We start from the raw sequence: 26,242 nt of genomic DNA, 5'->3' as shown, positions 1-26,242 counted from the left end.
CCACCCCCACAGAATGTCAGCATGTCCATTCAGAACTTGTCCCTCAACCCCACAATGAATTATTGAGGTGATTTCACCTCCTGAAATCTCAACTAATCATCTGATTCGTTTACTGGGTGGTCATGGCATGCGTTTTATATTTTATTTTTTCTCATTTTCCCAGAGCTTCTTCGTAATATCCGGACACAGGTGCTTATTAAACTCATCATGCCTTACACAAGGATTCACATCCCATTCATCTCAAAGGTGCCTCCATTGATCTTTTCATGCACTCGGTTTCAGCAATGAGACTGAATGAAACCAGCACAAAATCATGATTTTTATGGAGCTGCCTTGATCAATAGTTTCACTTCTTTCCTTTCTCTTGTAGGAACTCAATATAGATGTGGCTGATGTGGAGAGCCTTCTGGTGCAGTGCATCCTTGATAAGTGAGTATGTGTCCTTGAAGGGTTAGATTCGCCAATATATATTTGTTGCGGACTCGGGGTTCGAGGCTTGCCAGGAGGGGAGGCACTCTGGTTCCTCCCGAACAAACGGTCCCGAGGCCGCCAGGCTCAGAACTCCGCGCACTGGTGGGTTGCTAGGCAACCAGGACTGCCTTTCCCTCATCCACCCAATCAGGCACTGCTTCATAAAACTCTAAAAGAATTGTTAAACAGGAATTACCTTTGGTAAACCCATGCTGACTACCTTTAATTAGTTTGTATTTCTTTAAATGGTTCCTCATCCGGTCTCTAATTAATGTCTCCAACACCTTCCCCACATCTGAAATCAAACTAACAGGTCTATAGTTTCCCAATTCTTCTCTGGATCCTTTCTTAAATAATGGTGTTACATTTGCTACTCTCCAATCCTCTGTCCTGACTCCAGTGAACTATTGAAAATATCCGTTAACATCTCGCTTACCTGCTCTGCCACCTCCATCAATACTCTCGGGCGCATATTATCTGGACCCGGAGCCTTATCTTCTCTTAGATTACCAAGCTGTTCCTTTACTTCCTCAACTCCAACCTGGATCTTCTGTAAAAGCCCTTATTCACCTGCTTAATAGATACTCTCAACTATTGGCAATTCCCCTGATTGTGCTTGTGTAAAAGTTGGAGAAAAGTACCTGTTTAATAAGCCTGCCATCTCACCTTCACCACTAACCACTGTCCCAGTGCCAATCCTCAATGGGCCCACACTGGTCCTAACCTGTTCTTTTCCACTGATATACTTAAAGAAAGCCTTGCTATTATGTTTAATATTCTTAGCCATGTCCTCCTCATACTCTCTTTTGGCTTGCCGAGTTATTTTCTTCACTTGGCTCTGTTTACTCCGATAGTGATATAAATCTAACTCCAGTCCTGTTATATTAAACCGAATAAATGCCTTCTGCTTCTCCTTAATAGCGTTCCTTATCTCACTGCTCAACCACACTTGTCTATTTCCACTTCTTGTTTTACACCTCATTGGAATGGACTTACTCTGCACTCTACACATTTGGTCCTTTAAGGTTTCCCATTTCTCTGATGCTGATTGTCCTGTTGTTAGAGTCTCCCAATCTACATCACCCAATTCTCTCCTCACACCCTCTAGGTTTGCCTTCCTCAAACCTCATAGCCTTACCCTACTATCCTGAACTCCAACCCTTAACAGAATCTTTGTACATACAAAGTTATGGTCATTTGCTTCTAAATGCTCCCCTACCTCCACCTCCTCCACCATATTGGGATCGTTACTTAAAAGGAGGTCTAACACTGCACTCCCCCTCGTGGGCTTATCTACAAACTGGGTTAAAAAGTAATCTTGGAATAAAACTAGGAAATCCTCATCCACTCTCTCCTTTTCCTGTTCCTGGACCCAATCTATCCCTGGCAAGTTAAAATCCCCCATATAATCAATACTCTTCCCTGACCACATGCTCTTTTGAGTTCTTCATGTACTCCTCCTTCCTCCTCTTCGATCAGTACCTTCCGAGTTCATTAAAGTTCATTCATTTGATATTAAAGATCGGTACCTTCTGGGTGACGTAGAAAGCTGAAATTTGGCGTGCCGATGGATATCGAAGCCGGTACATTGGCAAAATTCACAGAATCGTCGGACAACATCCATAAATGAAAATATGAATAAATTAAAGAAAATAAATGAAAAATCAAATGCAGGTGAGCGACCCGAGACGATGGGGAAGCACGGTTCGTATGCTTACACAATGTGTAAGCACACCCTGCGTGTGTATACATATATAAATATGTGTGTGTGTGTGTGTGTGTGTGTGTGTGTGTGTGTGTGTGTGTGTGTGTGTGTGTGTGTGTGTGTGTGTGTGTGTGTGTGTGTGTGTGTGTGTGTGTGTGTGTGTGTGTGTGTGTGTATGTATGTATGTGTATATATGTATGTATGTGTATATATATATATATATATATATTTCATACATGCATGCATAAAGGGGTAAAACATCGTAATCACAGCCCGCACAATTCTGAATGGTACTTTATTTAAGAGCTCTTGGGTCCAGACAGTGGATACAGAGGTTTGCAGTGGATAGTGGATCTAGAGGTTGCAATTTCGAGTTGTATTCATTTTTGTTGCGCACATGGTGTATATGCTCAGTCATTGGCTTGAAATAAAATATAATATAATCACAAGCTATTCAGTCAATTTTGTCAACGTATAATTACCTTTCCATCGATTTACAGTACTTTCCCAGGAAACCTCAGCATTCGTAACAGTTGGTGACAATATGCTCCTCCTTCCTCCCACCTCGTCCCTCCTCGCACCTCCCTCCTCGCACCTCCCTCCTCGCACCTCCCCCTCGCACCTCCCCCCTCGTCCCTCCTCGCACCTCCCCCTCGTCCCTCCTCGCACCTCCCCCCTCATCCCTCCTCGCACCTCCCCCCTCGTCCCTCCTCGCACCTCCCCTCGTCCCTCCTCGCACCTCCCCCCTCGTCCCTCCTCGCACCTCCCCCTCGTCCCTCCTCGCACCTCCCCCTCGTCCCTCCTCGCACCTCCCCTCGTCCCTCCTCGCACCTCCCCCTCGTCCCTCCTCGCACCTCCCCCTCGTCCCTCCTCGCACCTCCCCCTCGTCCCTCCTCGCACCTCCCCCTCGTCCCTCCTCGCACCTCCCCCTCGTCCCTCCTCGCACCTCCCCCTCGTCCCTCCTCGCACCTCCCCCTCGTCCCTCCTCGCACCTCCCCCTCGTCCCTCCTCGCACCTCCCCCCTCGTCCCTCCTCGCACCTCCCCCTCGTCCCTCCTCGCACCTCCCCCTCGTCCCTCCTCGCACCTCCCACCTCGTCCCTCCTCGCACCTCCCTCCTCGTCCCTCCTCGCACCTCCCCCTCGTCCCTCCTCGCACCTCCCCCCTCGTCCCTCCTCGCACCTCCCCTCGTCCCTCCTCGCACCTCCCCCTCGTCCCTCCTCGCACCTCGCACCTCCCTCCTCGCACCTCCCTCCTCGCACCTCCCTCCTCGCACCTCCCCTCGTCCTCCTCGCACCTCCCTCCTCCTCGCACCTCCCTCCTCGCACCCCTCCTCGCACCCCTCCTCGCACCCCTCCTCGCACCTCTCCTCGCACCTCTCCTCGCACCTCTCCTCGCACCTCTCCTCGCACCTCTCCTCGCACCTACCCTCGCACCTCCCCTCGCACCTCCGCTCGCACCTCCCCTCGCACCTCCCCTCGCACCTCCCCTCGCACCTCCCCTCGCACCTCCCCTCGCACCTCCCCTCGCACCTCCCCTCGCACCTCCCCTCGCACCTCGCACCTCGCACCTCCCTCCTCGCACCTCCCCTCGCACCTCCCCTCGCACCTCCTCCTCGCACCTCCTCCTCGCACCCCTCCTCGCACCTCCCCTCGCACCTCCCCTCGCACCTCCCCTCGCTCCTCGCCCTCGCTCCTCGCCCCTCGCACCTCGCCCCTCGCTCCTCGCACCTCGTTCCTCCACGCACCTCGTTCCTTGTCCACCTCCCTCCTCGTCCACCTCCCTCCTCGTCCACCTCCCTCCTCGTCCACCTCCTCCTTCTCCTTCCCTTTGTAAGGGGTGAGGTCCGATGGCACCAAGCTTCTGCCCTGCCTTGAACACGAAACTCCTCCATCTCCCTCTCTCCACTCTCCAACCACCCCTACCTTACGGATACCCTCCTCACACAATCCTCCCATCTCAACCATGGTCTACCTTTTTTTTTTCCACCTTCCTTACTCCCTCAACCTGTCTGCTCTCATTGCCGTTCTCTCTTCCCCCATTCTCACCAAGTGTCAAGCCCATCTCAGCTGGCATGTCACCAACCTCTGACTGCTACTGTGCAGCTCATCTGCACAGCAATCTCCTCCCTCAGTTCATCCATCCTCCTTCTATCCATCCTCTTCATAGTACTGCAGCATAGCAAACCAATTGTTCGACTTTTCATAAAAGCACCAAAATTCGTACATATGTTGACTAATGTATTCTGGATATGGAGTCACTCGAGATTTTGCCTTGGTCAGCTTTGGCGGCCATTTTGGAAAATGGCCGCCATTCTACTTTAACAACATGTGATATCTGTCATTGTTATTCTCTTTGTAGGTTTCTCAGAGGTGATAAATACTCCATGTGATGTGCATTTACAAGGGAAAACAATACAAATGTCATTTGTGTTGATTTATTATATTTCCAACCATTGTATTGGGGAAAAATGGTCATTTTTATGGGAAAATCCATTTTCGCCTTTGGGATGAACTCTGGATTGCCTTTGGGACGGGCAAGAACAACCGCTACATCCCTGCCCATGAAATAGCTGCCTCCCTCGGTCCACAGAAGGCACGTGCCCTCACTGTCTTCCACGCCATGACTGGATGTGACACGTAATCAGCATTCGTGGGGCATGGGAAGAAATCTGCCTGGGCCACATGGAACTCGATTCCAGAACTGACAGATTCTCTTGTGACCCTGACCACCACACCAGTCAACATCCAGAATGACACAATGCACTGCATTGAAAGGTTTGTGGTGCTCCTCTATGACCGCACCAGTCCGTATATGGACGTCAACGAGGCCAGAAAGAAACTCTTTGCCAAGAGGAACTCCATCCAGCGCATCCCACCTACCTACGATGCTTTGGAACAGCATGTGAAGAGATCAGTCTTCCAGGGTGGCTATGTCTGGGGGCAGGTCTTGGTCCCTCAACCCGTGCTTCCATCACCAACAAGCTGGGGCTGGCGGCAAACAGAGGATGGGTCCTACAAACCGCTCTGGACCACACTCCCTAAGGCTTCAAAAAGCTGCTTCGAGCTGGTGTCGTGCGGCTGCAAAAAAGGCTGTAGAAACCGCTGCAAATGCAAAAAGGCTAATCTGCAATGCACTGGACTGTGTGCTTGTGAAGGAGAATGCCAGTAGACAGACGCAGTAGACACAGACTGAGATATCGGCCGAGCTTAGAATGTGCAAATGCAAAGTCGCATTGCTTGTAAAAGTGTTGACTTCTTGATCCAGAGCCAGTACACTTGAGCTCAGAAACTCATATTGTACTAGACTGATGTATGCATGTACCATGTGTCCTGGTAGAATGGTAGTAGACAGTAAACCGTAACCGCTTCAAACTGAAGTGTGCAATAATTTGACTACATTTTCTGAGTTTGTCATTATCACGATTATCAGTTTCCTTTTCAAAATAGAGTAAAGTATGTAATCTATAATGCAATGTTTGTTGATTCCAAACCCATTGAATGTGATGAATATCATTTGACTCTTGTTCTCCAGGCAATAATGGGTACTTTCCAGTGAAAAGTTTCAGGAGAGCAGCAATTTACAAATCACATGATGGCTTTTTTACCAAAAATACTGGCTCATAATATTTGAATACGCCTTTTCATGGTCAATTTCCTGAAAGTTACACTTTCCTTATATCTACCACCAATACAATAAGAAAATAAGAGCATATAGCCAATGTGGCTAAAGTAGAATGGCGACCATTTTGGAAAATAGTCACCGAAGCTGACCAAGGCACAATCTAGTGTGGCACCATATCTAGAATTGTTCGGAATACATTATTCTACATGTGTACCAACTTTGGTGCTTTTATGCAAATTTGAACAATTGATCTGAAATATCAGACTACGCTGCAGGACTATCACTCCCACAATCCTCCTGACCCAGTTGTTCTCACTGACCTGAATTCCCTGTTATTATCTCTGTCAGTGCCACTGTCTCCAAACTGTAAAGGTTGGCTGGCATAACACAAGACTCCAGAACTTTCCCTTTCAATATGCTTTATATCTTTCTGTCTGCCATCACTCCCTCCACCCTCCTCAACACATTCGCACCCACCTGAATCCCCCTCCACACCTCTACCTCGGATTTGCCATCCCCAGTCACTGTTCCCTCCAGACACTCAAACCTATTTTCCTACCTGATCTCCTTCACCTCTAACGTGATATGTTGTTATTCTGACCATAGCGATGCAGCAACCCTGCAGTCAGCTGCCTCCCCCTATCCATGATCTTCTCTATCCTCTTCCAAACTTCCTTCTTTTCATCAACTGACTTTGCTACCTCCTCAGTCCACCATACTTGGTTTCCATCCCTCGACAATGTACTCTTTCCTGACGTCCTTCCACACAAAACTTTTGCAATTCCCCTAAACGCCTCTCCGTACTGGTGGTCGTATGGCAGCTTAGCTGCCGGCGTAGCTATCATTTCTTGAAGCGCGACTGTGTCGCTGATGCAGTGCCCCTCGACCAGTACACACACACTGGAACTGGTACTCATTTCACCGACCTCGGAAGGATGACAGGCTGAGTCAACCCCCTGGTGCATTGATTCAGCGGCTGACGGGGCTTGAACTCAGGACCCTAGGATCCCAAGCCACCACCCTAACCACTGAGCCAACACCAGGCTTCTCCGTACTTATATCACTCCTCCAATCCTTCCGCTTCTTTGCCAAGTTGCTCATACCTTGCCCTCAACCTCTCCTTGCACTCAACGAGGACGTTTCCCCTACACTTCCCCCACATAATCTTCCTCCCTCCTTTTTTAGGTCATCTCTACCGAGATGACCTAATAAAGCCGGACCAAATGTCCGTCCGTCCGTACATCCATCCGTCCGTCAATTTTTCTTTCCGATCTTGATGAAACTTAATATGTGGGTCGAGGTCGATGAGTGTTGCACAACGATAAAACTTTTGCCTGGGTTCAAGATCAGGGTCAAGGTCACGCAAGTTATAAAAATCACCATTTTCAAAACCTATCTAGTCTGCCATTCTACAAGATATTCGGCAACTGTTTATTGATTATGATAGTAAAAAATATTATCTTGTATCTAACGGGACAGATTTTTGAATTTCCGTCCCGTTTGGCCGCCACGTAACCTGGAAGATGGTCAAAAACACCTCCCGGTACAAAGAAAACTTTTTACTTCCGATCTTGATGAAATTTGGTATGTGGGTAGAGGTCGATGAGTGATACCCAACGACATATTTTTTCCTGGATTCGAGGTCAGGGTCAAGGTCACGAGGTCATGAAAGTTGTGAAACTCGCCATTTTCAAAACCTATCCAATCTGTCATTTTAGGAGATATCTGGCAACGGTTCATTGATTATGATAGTAAAAAAACATAGAGATGACCGTCACCCCCACACGGGGGTCATTTTCTTCATCTTAACCTCCCTCCTTTTCTTCATCTGCACCACAAACACCACAGTCTTGTGCTGGGTGGTAACATGCTCTCCTGCTACTGTCTTACAATCCTTAACCCTCCACAACTGTCACTTCCTTACCACCACCAAATCCAATTCTGTTCTATGTTGTCCACTCCTGTAGATAATCTTGTGGCTTTCCCACTTTTGAAAGAATCAGCCAGCTATGGCCATTCCATTCCTCGCCACCAGCTCTTGTCTGTCTGTCTGTCTGTCTGTCTGTCTGTCTGTCTCTCTCTCTCTCTCTCTCTCTCTCTCTCAATTTACCAACGCATTCCTCTTCACCCTTCTCTGCTACTCCCACATGTGCTTTAAAGTCCCCTGCAATGCACAGCATCACCTCCAGCTCAACCATTCCCATCATCCTCTCCAGTGCGTCCCTGAATTCTAACTTCTCTACCCCAGTCCTTCCTGTTTGTGGCACATTTACTGACAGAACACACTATTTGCCTTTGTATCACCACCCACGTCATAACCTTCCTTATTGCTGATCTCTTCCGATACTGTTATTCTCATTCCAGTACTCCTTCCACCCCCACATTAACTTGTATCCTCCAACCAACCTCCTCACCCTGTCTCCTTTCCATATGGTCTCCTGTGCACACATCACTTCCAACCTCCTTCTCTGCATCATCTCCACCACTTTGACTCTCCCACCACCCCCCCTCCCATATTCATCCCATTTTCATACTACCTTGCTGAACCTTGCTTCTAAACCAGTTTCCCACCTGGCAGATCCTGTACCATCTTCATTAGGTTGGGATGCTCAGGTCATCAATCAGCAGCATTGCCTGGGCTGACCCGCTGGACCCACTTCCTGAGTCTGTTATCATCATCTTGTGTGCACACACTCACACTCACACTCGCTCTCTCTCCACTCGTTCACCCCTGCCCCCCTCTTGGGCTCTCCCTCCACACTTAACTCCACACCCCCACTCTCGAGGCACTATATATTTTATGTATCAGTATCCTACCATTATCTCAAATGCATGCTTGCTGTTCTTGGAGACAAAGAAGATGGCATATTTGGCCGAAAGCTTGTCACCATAAAGATCTTCGTCCAGAAGCTGCATCCGTGACTCATTTAATTTCTTCCCATTATATACTTTCCACAAATGAAGCACCCCAGCCATCATCTGGAGTATGGAGTGTGTCGAAAATGGCTTTGGGGTTAAAGAGGGGATTAATTAGATTTTTCAGTCATTGTTTGAATAAGATGCCCCAAGTTAGTGCTCCGCACTCATTTGTATAGAGACCCCTGATTCTGTATTATCCCTGTTTTGTGGTCTTTTATTTATATATATATATATATATATATATATATATATATATATATATATATATATATATATATATATATATATTAATCTGTATCATGATTCAATTCACTGCCTCGTTTTCTTTGCCTCCTTCCTCTATTTAATTGATGCCACATGTTCGGCAAGATGGTCATGATTGAGGGTGAGGCGGTTGACACGTGGCTGGCGTCCTCATGGCTGCCCCCCCCACCCCGAGCCAGTGAGGTCACATGGCTGGCAGCACAGCTAAAGGGAGGGTGCCCAATGATGCGGCACCTTAGATCCATTAAAGAGGCACTCTCAAGTTTCGTGCAGGCAGTTGAGGAACATACAAGCAGTTTGGTGCCAACTGTCCAAAGAAGAGGGAGATGTCCTCGGGTACCGACTGTGCAGTATGAGCCAGAATGTGTACAGTACGAGCCGTTCTTGTTCCCTGACCTGTGTGTCACGAAGAAGGAAAACCCACATTTTACTCTCCCTCCCACACCTGTCTTGCTCTTCTGTTTATCCTGTGTGTTCCTGTGTGACTGATTATAACTTTCGATTAAGCTTGGCGTTGAGGCGTTCTGTGTTGGGTTAAGCGGGTTCCGTCACATTCCTCTCAGCTCCCCACTGATCATTTGCTTACTGTGTCTCCTTGCCCACCCATTGTATTTTTCTATTCTCTTCACTGTGGATTTTGTCGCCCAAGTTGGTACAAATGGACAGGGCAACGGAATCAAGTGGGCTGAGAGTTCTTAATCATTTATTTTATTCATTTTAAATGGTAAACCCAATTTCTCTCATCCTGTCTTTGCCATATCCCCTTATCCTTCCCATGTTTCCCATTATCCAAGCACCATTAATGGACGCATTGACCAAGTGAACCAAGTGCTCGAGCTTGACCATCAGAAGCGTGGTGGTGCCGGCTATTCTGCCCTGGATAAGTGGACCAATCAACTGAACTCCTTGCACCAGGCCATCGCCGGCAAACTAGCTTGATGTAAACAGCATGGCCAATGGGGAACCATTTTCGATGATTTCAAGGTCAGTCACGAGACCTTTTCAGAGATTGCAAAGTTGTGGGTTGGTGGGGAGGACGGGGAGAGACCTTTCAAGCTGTCGGAGTAGCCAGCTATCCACAGTGAGACAAGCTGCTTTCTCTAGTAAGCGTTTATGCCCAGCATGTTGGACTTCATCCACACCCTGATCACCTGTGGTGGAGCTGTGTCGGTGTAACAATAATGGTGGATTCAAACTTGTGCCTCCTTGGAAGTATTTCTCTTTCCCCTGTTCTTAATTGGTAAAACAACAAAAAAAATTGAGAGCAATTAATGCCTCCAGACCAATCATTCACTGGTGTAAACTTTCTCACCGAGATGTCAGTTCCTGGCTTGTGATAACATTGAATAAGCAGCATGAAACAATGTATATAGACACACACACACACACACACACACACACACACACACACACACACACACACACACACACACACACACACACACACACACACACACACACACACACACACACACACACACACACACACACACACACACACACACACACACACACACACACACACACACACACACACACACACACACCTTATGCAAACAAAAGGACAAGTTTGTAATGTTGCTTTGATGCATGTAAAGTTTTGCGGTCATCAATAAATAACTTGACTTGAGGTTGTTCGCCTTCTTTTCATCTCCCCCCCCTCAGTTTCCTTTATCTCGTATATCAATGTATTTTTTCAGTCTATTTATTATGTACGCACTGTGGCGAAATGCCGGTGATAAATTGATCAAGCGGGGTATGGGAGTGGCATGGACAGGGGCATGTGCAGGGCTAATGGTGTCAGTTGGCCTCTGGATAGCCACATGCCGGTGCTTATGTGTCATTGTAGCACCAAAGTCAACTCTACAGAGTAGTTTTGTTGTGGTCTTCTTCTCTGTACGGTGTATATAAGTGCGGTGTGGCGACACTCAGTAAGTGGAAGCATTCATTAGTCGACGTGAGTTGAGGCGATCGGTCGAAAGACCTCCGAAGTCTTCGTTCGCCGTTCTCTTCTTGATGTAGAACCTCGTGCTGTGTATATATAACTTTGTGGTGTATATATATAACCTCGTGCTGTGTATATATAACCTTGTGGTGTATATATATAACCTAGTGGTGTGTATATATAACCTTGTGGTGTGTATATATATAACCTTGTGGTGTATATATAACCTCGTGGTGTGTACATAGAACCTCGTGGTGTGTATATAGAACCTAGTGGTGTATATAGACTTGAGTGGTGTATATAGATTCGAGTGCTGTATATATAACCTCGTGGTGTGTATATAGAACCTAGTGGTGTATATAGATTCGAGTTGTGTGTATAGAACCTAGTGGTGTATATAGATTCGAGTAGTGTATATAGAACCTCGTGGTATATAATGATTCGAGTGGTGTATATGGAACCTCGTGGTGTTCTTGAACCTAGTGGTGTATATAGATTCGAGTGGTGTATATAGAACCTCGTGGTGTGTATATAGAACCTCGTGGTGGTCACGTGCGCAGCGTGTGGAGGTTTTCTAGCGGCGCACGTGACCGGAAGTAAACACGGTGTTCAGCGATATGGTGACCAAAGGGTGAAAGTCGTTCCAAGTGCCACGGAAGAGACTATTAATGGAGCAGATGGCGCTGCAGCTCGGTGACAAGGCCAAGGTGATCTTTCCGTGTTTTGATTCGTTCTCTTTTACCTTTTCCATCACTGTGCGTTTGAGATACTTGTGTTAGGCCCTGGATTTCTTTCCGTTCGTCCTTCATCTCGAATGGAATCCACAAAGATTCCGTTCAGCTGTTTATGAAAGGAAAGTAACGTTTCGCTGCTGATTTGAATTTATATCAAGTCTGATTCCCATTCCGGGAAATACCATAATTGATGGAGCCACGTGACGATTACAGACCAGCTGGGGGTGGTGATGACGATCGGTCCGCTCAAACAGTCGGGTGAAGGTACCAGTTGACAGGCCTATTTTGACGAAGTCTTGCAATATGCCCACGGTGTTGACAGGACAGCCGGCTTAACGTCACACTGGAGCGCACGCTGGATGCCGCGTGAGCACAGGGTGGTGTGTACGTGTGTGTGTGTGTGTGTGTGTGTGCACGTGTACGTACACGATAAAGCATGGAAGGTTGTTTACGTGGGAGAGGAAAAACCCTTTTTAAAACTTGTTTTTCTTTTACGGCCCCGGTGTTTCATAGGTCGAGTCATTCATCGATATGTGTGCTGTCTCTCGGACGGACCTTAAGCCGGGCGTCCTGTCTGACGGCATTCGTTGGAAGACGTTAAAGATCCCACGGTGTCCTTTGCGAAGAGTCCGAGTTATCGCTGGCAACATGGCCAACTGACAAATTCCTGCTCTAACCAACAGGGCCTGAAGGGGCACTGCATCAGCGGCCCAGCCATGCTCCCACCAATGATGCCAACCAGCAGATAGGCTGCACACGAAATGAGGATGAACGGCACTAATTATTCCCACTTGGTGCAGTCGGTGTGGGGAACGGTTCTGGCCCAAGTCATTCACTAACCGGTTGGCCAAGCCTGATGTTTGAATGGCAGGCATTATTCATTTGTTCAGGGTGTCTGTTATAACTGTCTTACTTTTCACAAAATGTACCATGGGATCTTTAACGTCGGACAACGCCGCCACTCCCCCTCCCCCCTTCCCCACCTTACAAGCAGACAGGTCTTCTGCCTTAATGTCCTTCTGAGGGATGGCACACACATTGATGAATCGTCCTGCATGTGAAATACCAGGGTAACAAGTTATAGATGTGTCACGATTCAAACCCAGGCGACACAGCTCACAGGTGAATAATCACAATACCACCCATAGCTCTCAGCTTACAGGCGACAAATCATAATAGACAGCTCACAGGTGACGACTCGTACTGTTTCGAATTTGGAAACCTTGTGCACACAGACATTCAGGTCCCCATAGCTCAGTTATTTCGATCAGTAAATGTGGATAGATAGCTCCCTTTCCCTTGTTTAATGGGTAATTGAATGTTCATGCACTGCGGAGTTATTTTGATAGTCAGGGTTTTCTTTTATTTTACATCAACGATAACTACAACAACACGCCTTCACCTCGCTTCCCCACACCGACGCCATTGCCTACGTGCGTGTCAGCACGTACGTGAGCGGAGTTCACAAGGACCTGACGTCGCTCTCGCCCAATCAGGAAGATGCGAGCGAGTTCCTCGACGAATAGGCGCATGCCACGCACGAGCGACCGCGCCCTAGAAGACTACGAAGGAAGAGGGAACGAATAATCTGCGCTCCGTCTTCTCGAGCGTGTGTTCTGGCACTCTGCTCGTCCCGTCGCTGGCGCTGGTCCGATCTCTCGTCTCGTCGCAGCGATCCCTCACCTCATCTCGCCGCCGCTGCATTCGGCTGCCCTGGTCCGTTCTTTGCCGACTGGTGCTCCGGGAGGGAGCAGACGTCGAGCCGCGCGCACGCGGCCAGGTAGCCAGCCACGTTCTCGTCCCTCAGCTCGACTTCCCTCCGAGCTGAAGGGATAATAAAGACCATTTTGGGTCCGTTTCTTTTGGGTGTGCGTCTGTCTGTGGGCCCGTCTTTCAGTAGAAACTGGATAAGTGCTTTTGCTTGTACATTGCATTTCATTTCTTATAATCGGATAACTCTGCTCCTTGCGTGCTCCCTTTCCCCCTATTATAAATAAATCCCCTGTTAAATGTTTCGACTCGTTTTTGTGTTTCTTTCATTGGCTTAGCACGGTGCGTGTTGGGAAGTGGCAAATTGTAAATTTGGACCGACGGGACCATGGTAACCATCCGCTCGGGTTACGCACCGGTCGAGCACGCATACGGCTCGTCCCGTACGAGTGCTGTCGAGGGTGTGAATCCTCGGTAGCTTGCCCCGTGGGCCTCTCGGTATTTTGAAGTTTGGTAGATAACCCTGTCCCACATGGTTGATTTATTGACTATTCACGGTCCTGTAAGGGACCCGTACCTTTCGGAGTTTTCCGAAAGGTACAATCTAGATTCCAGTGTGTTCGGTGGAGCCGACTCTATTGCTCCCGCTCGCGGTTGTGCTCGCCACCGACGCCCGGCTCCGCAACAATACCACCCATACCTTTAAGCTCACAGGTAATCATAATGGACAGCTCAGAGGTAACAACTCGTAATACCCCGCCCCCACCCCCAATGGACAGCTCAGAGGTGACTGCTCGTAATACCGTTCCCCCCTCCCCCCATACCTTTAAGCTCACAGGTGACATAATAGAACAGTGAGTGATTCTCAGCCAGATTTACCAGACAACCCACCCGTCCTGGTAGTTGGTCTCCACGACCCCTTGTTATCCCACAACAGTTTGAAAAAACACAGGAATGAAGATTTTGAAAAAAAACCCACTTTACTGGAGAAAATACTGGGTTTATTCAAGTGGGGGTTTTTTTTTTTAAGCTCAGGTGGGGAAAATTGGGTTGGACCCATTCATTCCAACCCTGACTATCAGAGTAACAAAAAGGTTGGAATCTGGGCCATTCATATTTCCTTTTTGCACACTTGTCAATTTGGGGACTGGTCTTGCAGAACATCGTAGCTCGCTCTCAACATTGATCAGCTTGTTTCTGGCTTTAGTTTTGATCGCTATTAAGCTTGAGAATGCAAGTTCACTTCGGTAATTCATTGGGAACATCACTCAGACTTGTACAACTATTTCACACAGACAGCTCGTGCGTGACCCCCCCAGGAAACTCACTCGCGACCCGTTTGAGGAGGGGGGGGGTCACGACCCACTATGTGAGAAACATTGTAATTGAAAGTTCACAGGTCCGTTAATTCGCACAGCTTTATTAGTACCTTCCGGGTGACGTAGTAAGCTGAAATTTTGTGTGCCGATGGATATCGAAGCCAGTATACCGGAAAAATTCACAGAATCGATGCATGCCTTTATGCCTTTAAGCTCACAGGTGGTTGATACTTGGTTGTTTTTGGTGATCTCTACCTCCTTCTTGTTTTTCTTTCTCCAGGGGAGTCGACTTTCAGCAGAGGTGGAACCGTTCGTGCCATCTGCATCTCGCCACGGCGCATCATCATTCAATGCTGTCTGTCAAGTAGCTTGCTCAAATACTGAGAGTAATGTGGTGATGCTGCCCTCAACCTCCATGCCGCCATACTTATCCTCTCTGTGTGCGGGTTTCATAACTGGGGACATTCACAGAGGGTATGTCTCAAATCTCGAAACAGTTTATATACGTTTATGAGGAGATAGGTATCTGGAACAGGATGAGAAGCAAACACACCAACAATGGAGCAAAGACAAACATGAAAACAAGAGGAACATAATTAAAAGGGCGACAAGATGGGATACGGATTGTCGAGAATAATGGCGCTGATGAGGGGCATGTTAACAACAGGGTTCGAGCAGAAAGAAAATTTATAGGTGGACAGAGAGAAAAAGTCATCAGGAACAAGAGTGAGAATTGCTTTGCGATACATGTCCCCCAATTCAGGCCCCCCTAACGAATGGACGCCAACGTTGTCAGACGGAATGAAAACCCGTCATTCTTGTTACAAAAACAGCTAAAATTGACGAAAAAGCAGCTGAAATTGAAACCAACACAGTAATTACGGTCGCTATAGCAGATATAACCGAAACCAACATGTTTATTCTACACACAAGAACGGTCGTGACAGACACAAGAACGGTCAATCCCGAAATAGAACGGTGGGGAATGGAAGCAGCATCGGTTATTTCCGTCGCGAAATGGTGGAGACCGAAGCGAAAGCGATTCATTCCGGTTACCAGAACGTGGAAAACATGGTGGCTTGAAAAGTTCTTGAAGTTATGGTAAGTTAACTTTAACGTAGTCTGCCTTGAATATATCATGTCTGTGAATGAAAACCCGTTTGTGGTACGGGATATTATACATGCAGCGATAAATGCGCCCTCTTGACTTAATGTGTGGCTGACATTTCGTGAAATTCGTGCCCCCGTGCTGCAGCGATCAGTGACGATTGATCGTTTATATTTGCAAGAGGTAAAATTTGATAGTAATAATAAATTGCGAATTCCAATAAAATAACAAAGTTAATATGAAGTAAAAAGATCCCATACACGATTCCCGATGTTGAACTGGGCATACACAACTAGCGATCCTTCACTCGGGGGCTCGAAATACAGGCAAACCAAACATTATCATCACAACTAAATTCGGTTTAATAAATTGTTAAAACTACATCAGGTACTGCCCACTATATATTATCTATATTACATTTATGTTCGAGGCACAAGCACTAAAAAATTACATACCGTAACAGGTCGTTCTACTGCATCCGCCATCTTGTTTGCACTGCAGTAACCGGAATGAAACGCTTTTGTTTCGCTCTCGGACGTTTCGCGATGGAAATAACCAATCTTGCTTCCGTTCCCCACCAATCTATTTCGGGATTGTCCGTTTTTGTGTCCGTCACGACCGTTCTTGTGTGTATAATAACGTGTTGGTTTCCATTATATCTGCTATTGCGACCGTAATTACTGTGTTGGTTTCAATTTTGGCCGCTTTTTCATCAATTTTAGCTGTTTTTGTAACAGGAATGACAGGTTTTCATTCCGTCTTACAGCGTTGGCGTCCATTTGTTAGGGGGGCCTGCAATTGGTCCCAATGAATGCTCGGGAGATGAAAAAAAAATTTGTTTGCGTTTAACGCATGCTCGAGCTGATACCGGAACCAAAATGAAGAATAAGAAACTCTCAATACACTGTGTGTGTTTGGGTTTATTTGACAAAATTAAAGGAAAAACTATTTTATATTACTGATATCTTTGTACACGAGAAACCAATAAAGACAACTTGGATAACAAACCGGAGATAAAAATTAGTTTGCTTTCACGCACACTCGAGCCAATAGCGGAACCAAAATAAAGAAGAAGAAACTCTAACGCACTGTGTTTCGTTCATTTCTGGGCTTTGCATTTCTTGGCTTTGTCTAAGCCTGATGTGAAGGCGCTGTCACACCTTGACGATTTAGCCAGCGTATGCCGACGTATGAAAAAGTTGTCTAAAACGCTGGCACACGTCGAATACGTTATGGGTAAGTTTTGTATACGTTAAGAGCACGCTGAAGCACGCTGGCATACATCGTAGCTTGTCGACAAATTTTTCCATGCTCAAAATTTTTCAACATATGCCAGCGTATGACTCGCACGTTCCGCATATGCTGGCTATAAGTTGTAGGCACGTTACGCGATCGTTGACTCGCGTTACTTGTAAGTTACTCATAAGTCAAAACACGTCTCGGTAATGTTTTGCATACCCCAAACTTATTTCTAACCTATGAGTACCGTGCTTTGAACCTATGTGTAACGTATCTCCAACGCATATTGACGTATGTAGACGTATTTGACATCTTCCGGACAACCACAGAACTTACTGAACGTGTTTCTAACTTACAGCTCCCGTATAATGGCGTATTGGCAGCGTTTAGGGGAATTGGTATATAAAAATGGGCTTCACAGGAGGAACCCATCAGTGTGACAGACTCCATGTTTTTTTTTGTTGTTTTGTTTTTTCTTCTTTGGCATGACGGTGATGTTGACACTTCGATTTCTGGTGCGGTTATGATTTAAATCGTTGAGCGGCAGCCTATGATTAGCCTACGCCATGTGATCGTCGACGATACGCTGCCGCACGCTATGCATACGTTACACTATCGTTGGGCATACATTGTGAACGCCGACAACACGCTAAGCATTCGTTGGTATAAGTTATCGAAACGTTCTGTGTACGTTACTAATACGTTATGCATTTGTCCAACTCGTTATGAATACGCGAAAAACTTAAAAAAAAAACATCAGTAGTTCAGCGTAGAAAAACAAAAAAAGCCCAAGAAAACTTCGAAGAATGCTGCAAAGAAGTCTCCTGGCCGTGGCCGTGGACGCGGACGCAAGGAGGATCCATCATCACTCACACCCTCCCCATCACACTCACCTACTACGACTGACATGGACATACGACTACTACTACTACTACTAATAATGACACGCTCACCTATGACTACTACTGACATGGACATGTACTCACCATGGAGTCTGAAACACTGACGGGTTCCTCCTGTGAAGCCCATTTTTATATACCCATTCCCCTAAACGCTGCCAATACGCCATTATACGGTTGCTGTAAGTTAGAAACATGTTCACTAAGTTCTGTGGTCATCCCGAAGACGTCAATCACATACGTTACATACGTCATTGTGCGTTGGAGATACGCTACACATAGGTTCAAAGCACGTTACTCGGAGGTTAGAAATAAGTTTCGGGTACGCTAAACATTACCTCGACGTGTTTCGACTTATGAGTAACTTACAAGTAACGTGTGCCAACGATCGCATAATGTGTCTACAACTTATGGCCAGCGTATGCGGAACGTGTGAGTCATACGCTGGCATACCTCAAAATTTTGAGCAAGCTTAAAATTTTTCGACGTACTCGGCGTACTACGACGTATGCCAGCGTGCTTCAGCGTGCTCTTAACGTATACAAAACTTACCCATAACGTATTCGATGTGTGCCAGCTTGGTTCGGCAAATTTTTCATACGTCGGTATACGCTGGCTAAAACGTCAAGGTGTGACAGGGCCTTAACACTTCGATGTTTAGTGCGGTTATGATTTGAATCGTCGAGCGGCAGCCTTTTAATAGGCTACGCCACGTGATCGTCGGTGATACGCTGCCGCGCTATGCAAACGTTAGACTATCGTTGGACATACGTTGTGAACGCCGACAACACGCTAAGCATTCATTGGTATAAGTTATCGAAACATTCTGTGTACGTTACTAATACGTTATGCATATGTCCAACTCGTTATGAATATGCCAAAAACTTTAAAAAAAAAACATCAATAGTTCAGCGTACGCCAGCGTTTTACATACATTTTGATACGTTGCCATACGCTGGCTAAAACGTCAAGGTGTGACAGCCCCTTCAGCCTGGTGTTGGCTTCGTGGTTAGGGTGGCGGCTTGGGATCCCAGGGTCCTGAGTTCAAGCCCCGTTGGCTGCTGAATCAACACCAGGGGATTGACTCAGCCTGTCATCCTTCCGAGGTCGGCGAAGTGAGTACCAGTGTACTGGTCCCGGTGTATTCCCCGATTAGAATAGGTGTACCATATCCCTGTGTGTCGTAAGTGATGACCAGGGTTGGCGTCAGGAAGGGCATCCGGCCATAAAACATTGCCTCAAGAAAAAGCCCAACCCCTGCACAGCAGGGAAAAATGGCTGTAAAAACAGTCATTTTTTTTGTCTCCCTTCCCTGCCCTGATGCTGCATCCCCTTCCCCTCCCTTCACGCTATCCTCCTCCCAAACTCTCCCCTCTTCACCCGCGTGGACATCTCCCTGCGATCTCCGCGTGCTGTATTGACGTTCTGTTTCAATGTACCCCATTTCATTCAATTCTGTACTACCCCCTCCCCCCATTCTCCACAAGTCAAGAACCCCTCTCCTCACCCCCAACCTCCTCCCCCTCCCCACTTCCCCCCTTGTCCTCGCTCCCACCCTCCCTCCCAGTCTATAACGACGTTTGGTGAGGTGTCGCTCTCCCAACCTCCTCCCCCCCCACCTCTCTCCTTCCTCCCTCTCCCCCTTCCCTCCCAACACTATCCTTCCCCTCCCTCACTCTCCCACCCCTCCCCCTCTGTTAAAGGGACTATTTATGACTGATGGTATATTTTGAATTTAAAACAGCTTCCCCAGAGTGTATCATGTATGAATCGGATTCGGAGTGAGCTGACCGGATAGATGCAAATGTCGCTACATGTACGGACATGCGTGCATGAGGGCAGACCTTTGCTAAGTACATAGGTTATAGATAGGTTAATGGTTATAAGTGCTCCCACCTGGTTTTATATAGAACATGGTAGTCAAAAAAATGTTGCTCTTTGGGCATGTTTTATTGCCCTTCCCTTCCCCTCACTCTCCCTCCCTCACTCACTCCCCCACCCTTCCTCGCTCCCTCTCTCTACTCTCCCTTTCCCCCTCCACCTCCTCACTCTACCCCTTCTCCTCCCTCTCTCTCTCTCCCATCCTTCCTCCCCCCTCTTCGTACTCCTGTCAGCGAAGCGACGGGTGGTATTTGCTAGTGTATAATGTGATATTTTCTAAGTTTTGAAAAGGGCATAACTCTGAAAAATTGACAAAACACCTTGAAACTCGAACTTGTTCTGTAACATATCATAGTTAAGCCATGTACTAAGTTTCAGTTGAATATGTTAAATGGTATGGGAAAAAAGTGTGAAAAACCACAGGTGGGATGGACAGACTGAGAGCAAACCCAGTCCCTTCTAGTGATACCGGTCGGGGACTCGAAATTATGAGATTGATCGGAAAGAATTTTGATGCACATGCTCATTGTAGCAAGGAAGAAATCACATACACCTGAACACATCCTTCTCCTTGCATTGGCAGTGAAAAGGTTTTGATTATTTTTTTGTGGTTTCGATCCATGGAGTCGTAATCCATTAGGTTAGAAGAAGGCCCAAGGCAGCAAGGACGGGACACCAATTATAATAGACCACTAAAGTGGCACTCAGTACAGACAATTGAATACAAGGAACATGTTATGTGACAGTTATAATGATTCAGTGACTGAGCTTAATGTGGACTGCGAGGATAGCTTTGAGGTATCCCCACTCATCTCTGTGCTGTCTCGCCTGTGTTCATATTTCAAGCCAACTGTAAGCCATCACCCTGGTGTTTTGCATTCAGGGTGATGTATCAATGTGTGCGTCATCCATTGGAAGGACGTCGAGCCGGAGGACCCATCTGCTAGCACTGGTCGTTGAATGATATTAACGATCGCACAATGCCTTTCACAAAGAGTAGGGATATCTCTTGATACCAGGTTGCAGTGCTTGCTCTCTCAATGTTGTTCTCTTAGTAGCAGCTACTGCACTATAAATAATTTCACTCTCCCAGGTTGTTTGCATGTCACTTGTGAAAGTATGTCTTCGGTGACGAAGGGAAACCATGATTGCTTAATTTGTGGTGTTTTGCAGCACTGTTTGTACCCTGCTTTACCATACTTGTCATACACGCCATGCTTTAAATGTTTTGCACCATTGTACATTCCTTGGTTTAACCATTTGCCATCTTGCATGCGCGCGCGCGCGCGCACACACACACGCACACACGCACACACGCACACACGCACACACGCACACACGCACACACGCACGCACGCACGCACGCACGCACACACGCACACACGCACACACGCACACACGTACACACCATTTTTGTTACCTCTGCCACCAAAGGTGGACATAATTTAAGTATTCACCCCTGTTTGTCTGTGAGCATGAGATCTCGATAGGTTATGAACGGATTCAGACAAAACTTTGTGGACAGGTTGGGTGTGTGACAAGAACAAATTGATTATGTTTTGGTGAACATCCGGATCTGGATCCGACTACTATAACTCATCGAGTAATTCTTCACAGTTGAGAGCTCGGACCAAAAACGATACATAGCACCATATTTCAAAAATGTGTGAACGGATTATAACAAAACTTGGTGGATGAGTTGGTTCAGTGACAATAATAAACTGATTAGATTTTGGTTCAGGTCTGGATCCAGATCGAGCCTATCAGTGGGATACAAAACATAAACTGTTCAGCCTGGCGGACGTATGCGCTCTCCTGAGTGCCGTTCTCGTGTATTTATTTTATTTTGTAGAAAATAGATGTATGTCTGGTTTGCAATTGTCTACACTTCACTGCCAATTTATTTGCCAATGAGGATGAATTTTCCTTTATCAACAGCATTTACTGGGAACCGCAGGAGCTGTATTGGCACTATGACGACACGCACACCAAGAACTACTTTGTTCCATCTTACAAAGGTCAAAAAGGTGTCGATGAAATGCCAGAGAAGCGTTATCCTGAGAGTGAGGAAGACTTGGATGCTTGCGTTACATCATCAAGGTCTTTTCATGGGACTGGATTCGATGAAAACGTTAAATCGAGGAAAACCTTTGCGGTTGAATCTCACTTGCCAGTGGAGAAAGACAGGAATTCAAAAACGGAGGCAGAAGTTAAGGGAAGAAAAACGGAGAGAAAACTTGTAAGTTTTCCATCGAGTCCTTCTTGATTATGACTGTATTTTGATTGTTGTACAGGAAACTGATTCTATGATCTACTCGCAAGTTGTCAATGAGATTAAATTATCTGATTTTGAAGTTATATTTCATAAAGTGATTCTTATGTAATAATATTGTTTGTAAAATGGGTTGAATAGTTGAGGTGTTTTTTTTTTTATATCAATGTATCCATTCTGATGTATCAATCCCTTATTTCACTCATCATGCATCCCACTCCAGGGCAAAGCTGCAGAGACAACTGCTTGCTCATCATTTCCAAAGGTTTCGTCTTGTGATGTCCAGATGTGCCATGCTTACTTCCCTGCAGTGCAGGACCAAGAGGCAATGGAACCTCACTGGAGTGCAAATTCAAATGGAAGGCTGACAGTGCAGCGTGACGTGTCGAAGAAAGCGGTTGTTGATCGAAATTGGAAACAAATTCGGGAACCCGACACTCATGCACGACCACCGGCTGATGTTCAGGTGGTTGGTGGTAGTTCTTCACATTCCAAGTCAAGTGTACGTACGGAGAGACGCGGTCTTGCTGGGGAAAGAACAACAGTGAGGCGAGGAGGAACTGGGCGAACACGTCCGGCTGGATCCCAAGATTCTGGATGGCAAATTGTGGCAAGAAATCGGTGGAAAAACAGAGAAGAGGACACGGTATCCTTGCGCAGCAATGTTGTCAAAGCGCTGCCAGTGGTGTGCGCACAGAGAAATTCTGATAAAGCTGTGCGAACTACAAATTGTGTCCCACAAAGTGTTGTGGAAGTTGAACCTGAAGAAAGTGCATGGCCAGAGTTGGGAGCTGCTGGAAAGGAAGGAAGAGTGAGAGGAGGAGGAGGAGGAGGAGGAGGAGGAGGAGGAGGAGGAAGAAGAAGAGCTGAGAGAGACACGATAAAACCACCCTGGAATGATATTGGAGATCAAAAGCAGAAGATATCAGGAATAACAAACACAATACCAACAGGAGCAAATGATGTACTTGCTGGAGGTGCAGGTCCTCCAGGTATGTTCACTTTGAAGGATAATCCAAATTATTTGTTACCTCTGCCACTGCAGGTGAAGGAGGTTATGTTTTCACCCCTCTGTTTGTTACTTGGCGAAATCTTCGAGTTTGTTAAGTATGTTGGTCTGTTCCGTTTTTTGTCTGTTTGTTTGTGTGCAGGATAACTCAAAGTTGTGGATGGATTCAGATGAAATTTGGTGGGCAGGTTGGGTGTGTGACAAGGACAAACGGATTTGATTTTGGTGAAGATCCGGATCCGGATCTGGCTACTTGTTATCCCGCCCCCCCCCCCCCCCACGGAGGGAGGGAGCGGGATATTGTAATCGTCGAGTTTGTTTGTCTGTTTGTTTGTCTGTCTGTTAGCAACTTTATGGCAAACCGGGTTTAGCAAACACCATCAAATTTAATCCACAGGTGGTCAAGGTCACGAAAAGATCAAAATCGTTTTTCGCTCATAACTTCGTCAAAAATGATCTGATTTATTTCAAACTAAGCTTATAGTGAACCTTATTCTATTTGTCGCGTATAATCCTACCCATTCTTATCGTGAAAAATGCATATTTGTGAAGATCGGTCAGGTCCGAAGTTTTGGGGGTCATGGTCATCGGTCAAAATTACAAATTTTCCATTAAAACTAAAACATGGTTACGAAAATACAACTTTACGGGAAAACGGCTGGCTCAAACACTGTCAAATTGTATCCACAGGTGGGTAATGAACCTCGGACGACCCCATTAACTTTTGGGTCCAATTAGGTCAAAGATCAAGGTCAGGTCACGAAAAGGTGAAAATTATTTTACGGTCATAACTTTGTCAAAAATGGTTTAATTGACTTCAAACTAAGACTAAAATATTCCTTATTCTATTCCTTATAATCAACATTCAGGTTAAGGATGTATCAAATTTAAATTTGATCCCCCAAATAACTTTATGCCTTAAATGGGCAAACACCAATCCCTCTCCCTGATGGTTATGTCGAAGTTATGCCTTAAATGGTAATTAATTATTGTTGTGCTTGGCACCACTTGTTAAGTATGTTTTGTACCATCATTTACTTATTTTATTAGTTGCACATAATTAATTACGAGCTCTGAAATTGAGACAAAAATAGCAAGCAAATTGGCCATCATTTTGGGGGCGAAAAAACGGACTTTTTATTTTTGTAATGCACTCAAGCAGCTATGTCATCACATATACTACAGCCGATGCTGTTTGCAATGGAGGTGCAGACAGAGAAGCAAGTATGGCTGTTCGGCACAACTCAAAAGATGGCACTCCTCGTCATGGTATCGCAGTGTGAACGAAGTATGTGTAACCATCTGGAGTTAGGAATCATGGAATACACCATCTTTTAGAGGGAACCTAAACCGTTGGTTTTATTGGCAATGTGCTCATGAAATGCGCCCTTGTTTCTTTTGCAAGGATTGGCCTTTGAGCTGACATCTTAGCCAAGCTCCATGTTAAATGTACAGGTTGAAAACCTCACCTCATTATGACCCCTCCTGGTCTGTAAGTGCTACGAGTCTCCCGAGGCTGCATGAATGGTGACCAATCGACAGGAGAGCTGAGCAGAGCAAATTGGAGATTAGTAAAAGTGAAATAACAGCAGATTCTTTTGCATCAGAAAAAGTGATACGTACTTCTGAATGCTCTTCATTGGCACTCACATCTGTCATCCATGCAGGTGGATCTTTATGGGCCACTATTGCTTCAAGACCACGACAGAAACCACAAGTGAAGGCTGACATTTCAATCTCTTGTCAGACTTCCAACGAAAAGGGAGCCTCAGTCTCACCACACAGGCACAATGTAAGGCTTGAGTAATCTCCTTAATTGGTTTGTTCGTTTAACAGTGGTGGAGCATCCAGGTTGTTTTGGGCTGCTGTTGAGCTAAGCTTGTGCAATGCAGGAGAAAGAGGCTTTGTCAACTGGGGAGAACAACAAAAAGAAGAAGAAAAGTAAGAAGAAAAAGGTGTTTGAGGAGTTTTGTGTTAATGAAACTATTCTGAAAGTTGAGGTGGGTATCCAAAGTTTCATTTACTTTATTTCGTAATCCATCTTCAGTTGTACCTTTTTCATTCATAACTACTACACAGCAATTGAATCATTAGGATACGTTTGTTTCAAGGAATGTTAACCTTAAGCTTTAACAGCAAACTTTTGTGAGAGTATGCACATGTGACTGTGGCTGACAGGATTGCTCTGAGGTAGTGTACTCTCCCTTGGGTTTAATTTCCAACCCCATTATAGATTGTCATTGAGGTGTTTGACAGACTGAGCATTTTATCGACGAGTACGCCAACCTTCGGAGGGGATGTTGAGCCGGCTGAGCCACCTGTTCGCGTTAACTTGCAGGCGTTTAAAACCCTTTCGGACATTTCGAAAAGAGTAGGTCATTGTATACCAGTACGTTGGTCAAATTGTAAATTAATATCTTTGTTGAGGCCTGTGTCGGTTAATATGTGCAATAAAAGAAAAACCTGGCAAGTGTACATTTCCTGGCTATGAACATGTTTTTACCAGTTTTGGCTGTCTCGATGCTCCTCAAAGGGGTGTGAAGGAATGGGATTGGGATTGGCCGGTTCGTGTTCCCCCAGATTCAAATAACGTAATTCATGTAAAAGTACTCTAACGTTTGTCCACTTGTGTCTTTATCCTGTACTAGTGCGGGCCCGTAGGTGCGTGCCAGTATGTGCAGCTTCGTTCGCTCTCATAAACGACGACTGGATTGGGGCATTTTTTTCAATTAGATCGGACCAACCGTATCATAAATGGCCATAACTTGGGAAACACCTGGGAAACATACTCAGGTCCCCAGCGTCAATTGTGACGACATATCAAACGAAGAAGAAGAAGAATTGTGACGCCCCCTCTCTCTCACCCCCCCCCTCTCTGCCCCCTAGACTCGCCCCTCTCTCTCACCTCTCTTTTTCCTCTTGCCCTCCTTCTCCCCTTGAATTGTCTCCTCCGCTCCCCTCGTCTCTGAATTGTGACGTCCCCCTCTCTCTCGCGCCTCTCTCGTCGCTCTCTCTCGCCCCTCTCTCTCGTCTCTCTCTGCCCCCTCTCTCTCGCCCCCTCTCTCGCCCCCTCTCTCTCTCTCGCCCCTCTCTCTTCGCCCCCCTCTCTCGCCCCTCCTCTCTCTCGCCTCTCTCTCGTCCCTCT

At 46.4% G+C, this 26,242-nt stretch overlaps 2 protein-coding genes across 4 annotated transcripts in view; both read left to right on the top strand.

Moving 5' to 3' along the window:
• The window catches only part of COPS2 (COP9 signalosome subunit 2), a 35,852-nt gene extending 25,381 nt beyond the window's left edge, over nt 1-10,471 (top strand). Inside the window, exons 11-13 of the mRNA XM_085873704.1 lie at nt 164-246; nt 371-429; nt 9,776-10,471. Coding sequence (XP_085729830.1) covers nt 164-246; nt 371-429; nt 9,776-9,920 — 287 coding nt within the window. The 3' untranslated portion in view covers nt 9,921-10,471. The remainder of the gene's footprint in view (nt 1-163; nt 247-370; nt 430-9,775) is intronic.
• A 1,004-nt stretch (nt 10,472-11,475) lies between these two features.
• Nucleotides 11,476-26,242, top strand: part of LOC147030032 (uncharacterized) — a 63,436-nt gene continuing 48,669 nt past the window's right edge. For 2 of the 3 annotated variants that reach the window (XM_085873700.1, XM_085873699.1), the window contains exons 1-6: nt 11,476-11,633; nt 14,970-15,163; nt 21,755-22,055; nt 22,312-23,080; nt 24,765-24,889; nt 24,990-25,097. In XM_085873700.1, coding sequence (XP_085729826.1) covers nt 11,595-11,633; nt 14,970-15,163; nt 21,755-22,055; nt 22,312-23,080; nt 24,765-24,889; nt 24,990-25,097 — 1,536 coding nt within the window. In that variant the 5' untranslated portion in view covers nt 11,476-11,594. Of the gene's footprint in view, nt 11,634-14,969; nt 15,164-15,216; nt 15,791-21,754; nt 22,056-22,311; nt 23,081-24,764; nt 24,890-24,989; nt 25,098-26,242 lie in introns of those variants that run through there. The other variant, XM_085873701.1, reaches the window with a different exon arrangement.

Source organism: Eptatretus burgeri, chromosome 3, assembly GCF_056783735.1.
Source record: "Eptatretus burgeri isolate ZD-2024b chromosome 3, Ebu_testis_v1, whole genome shotgun sequence".
NCBI lineage: Eukaryota > Metazoa > Chordata > Myxini > Myxiniformes > Myxinidae > Eptatretus > Eptatretus burgeri.
Note: the sequence above shows the minus strand (reverse complement) of the source record. Positions and strands in the feature narration are given on the sequence as shown.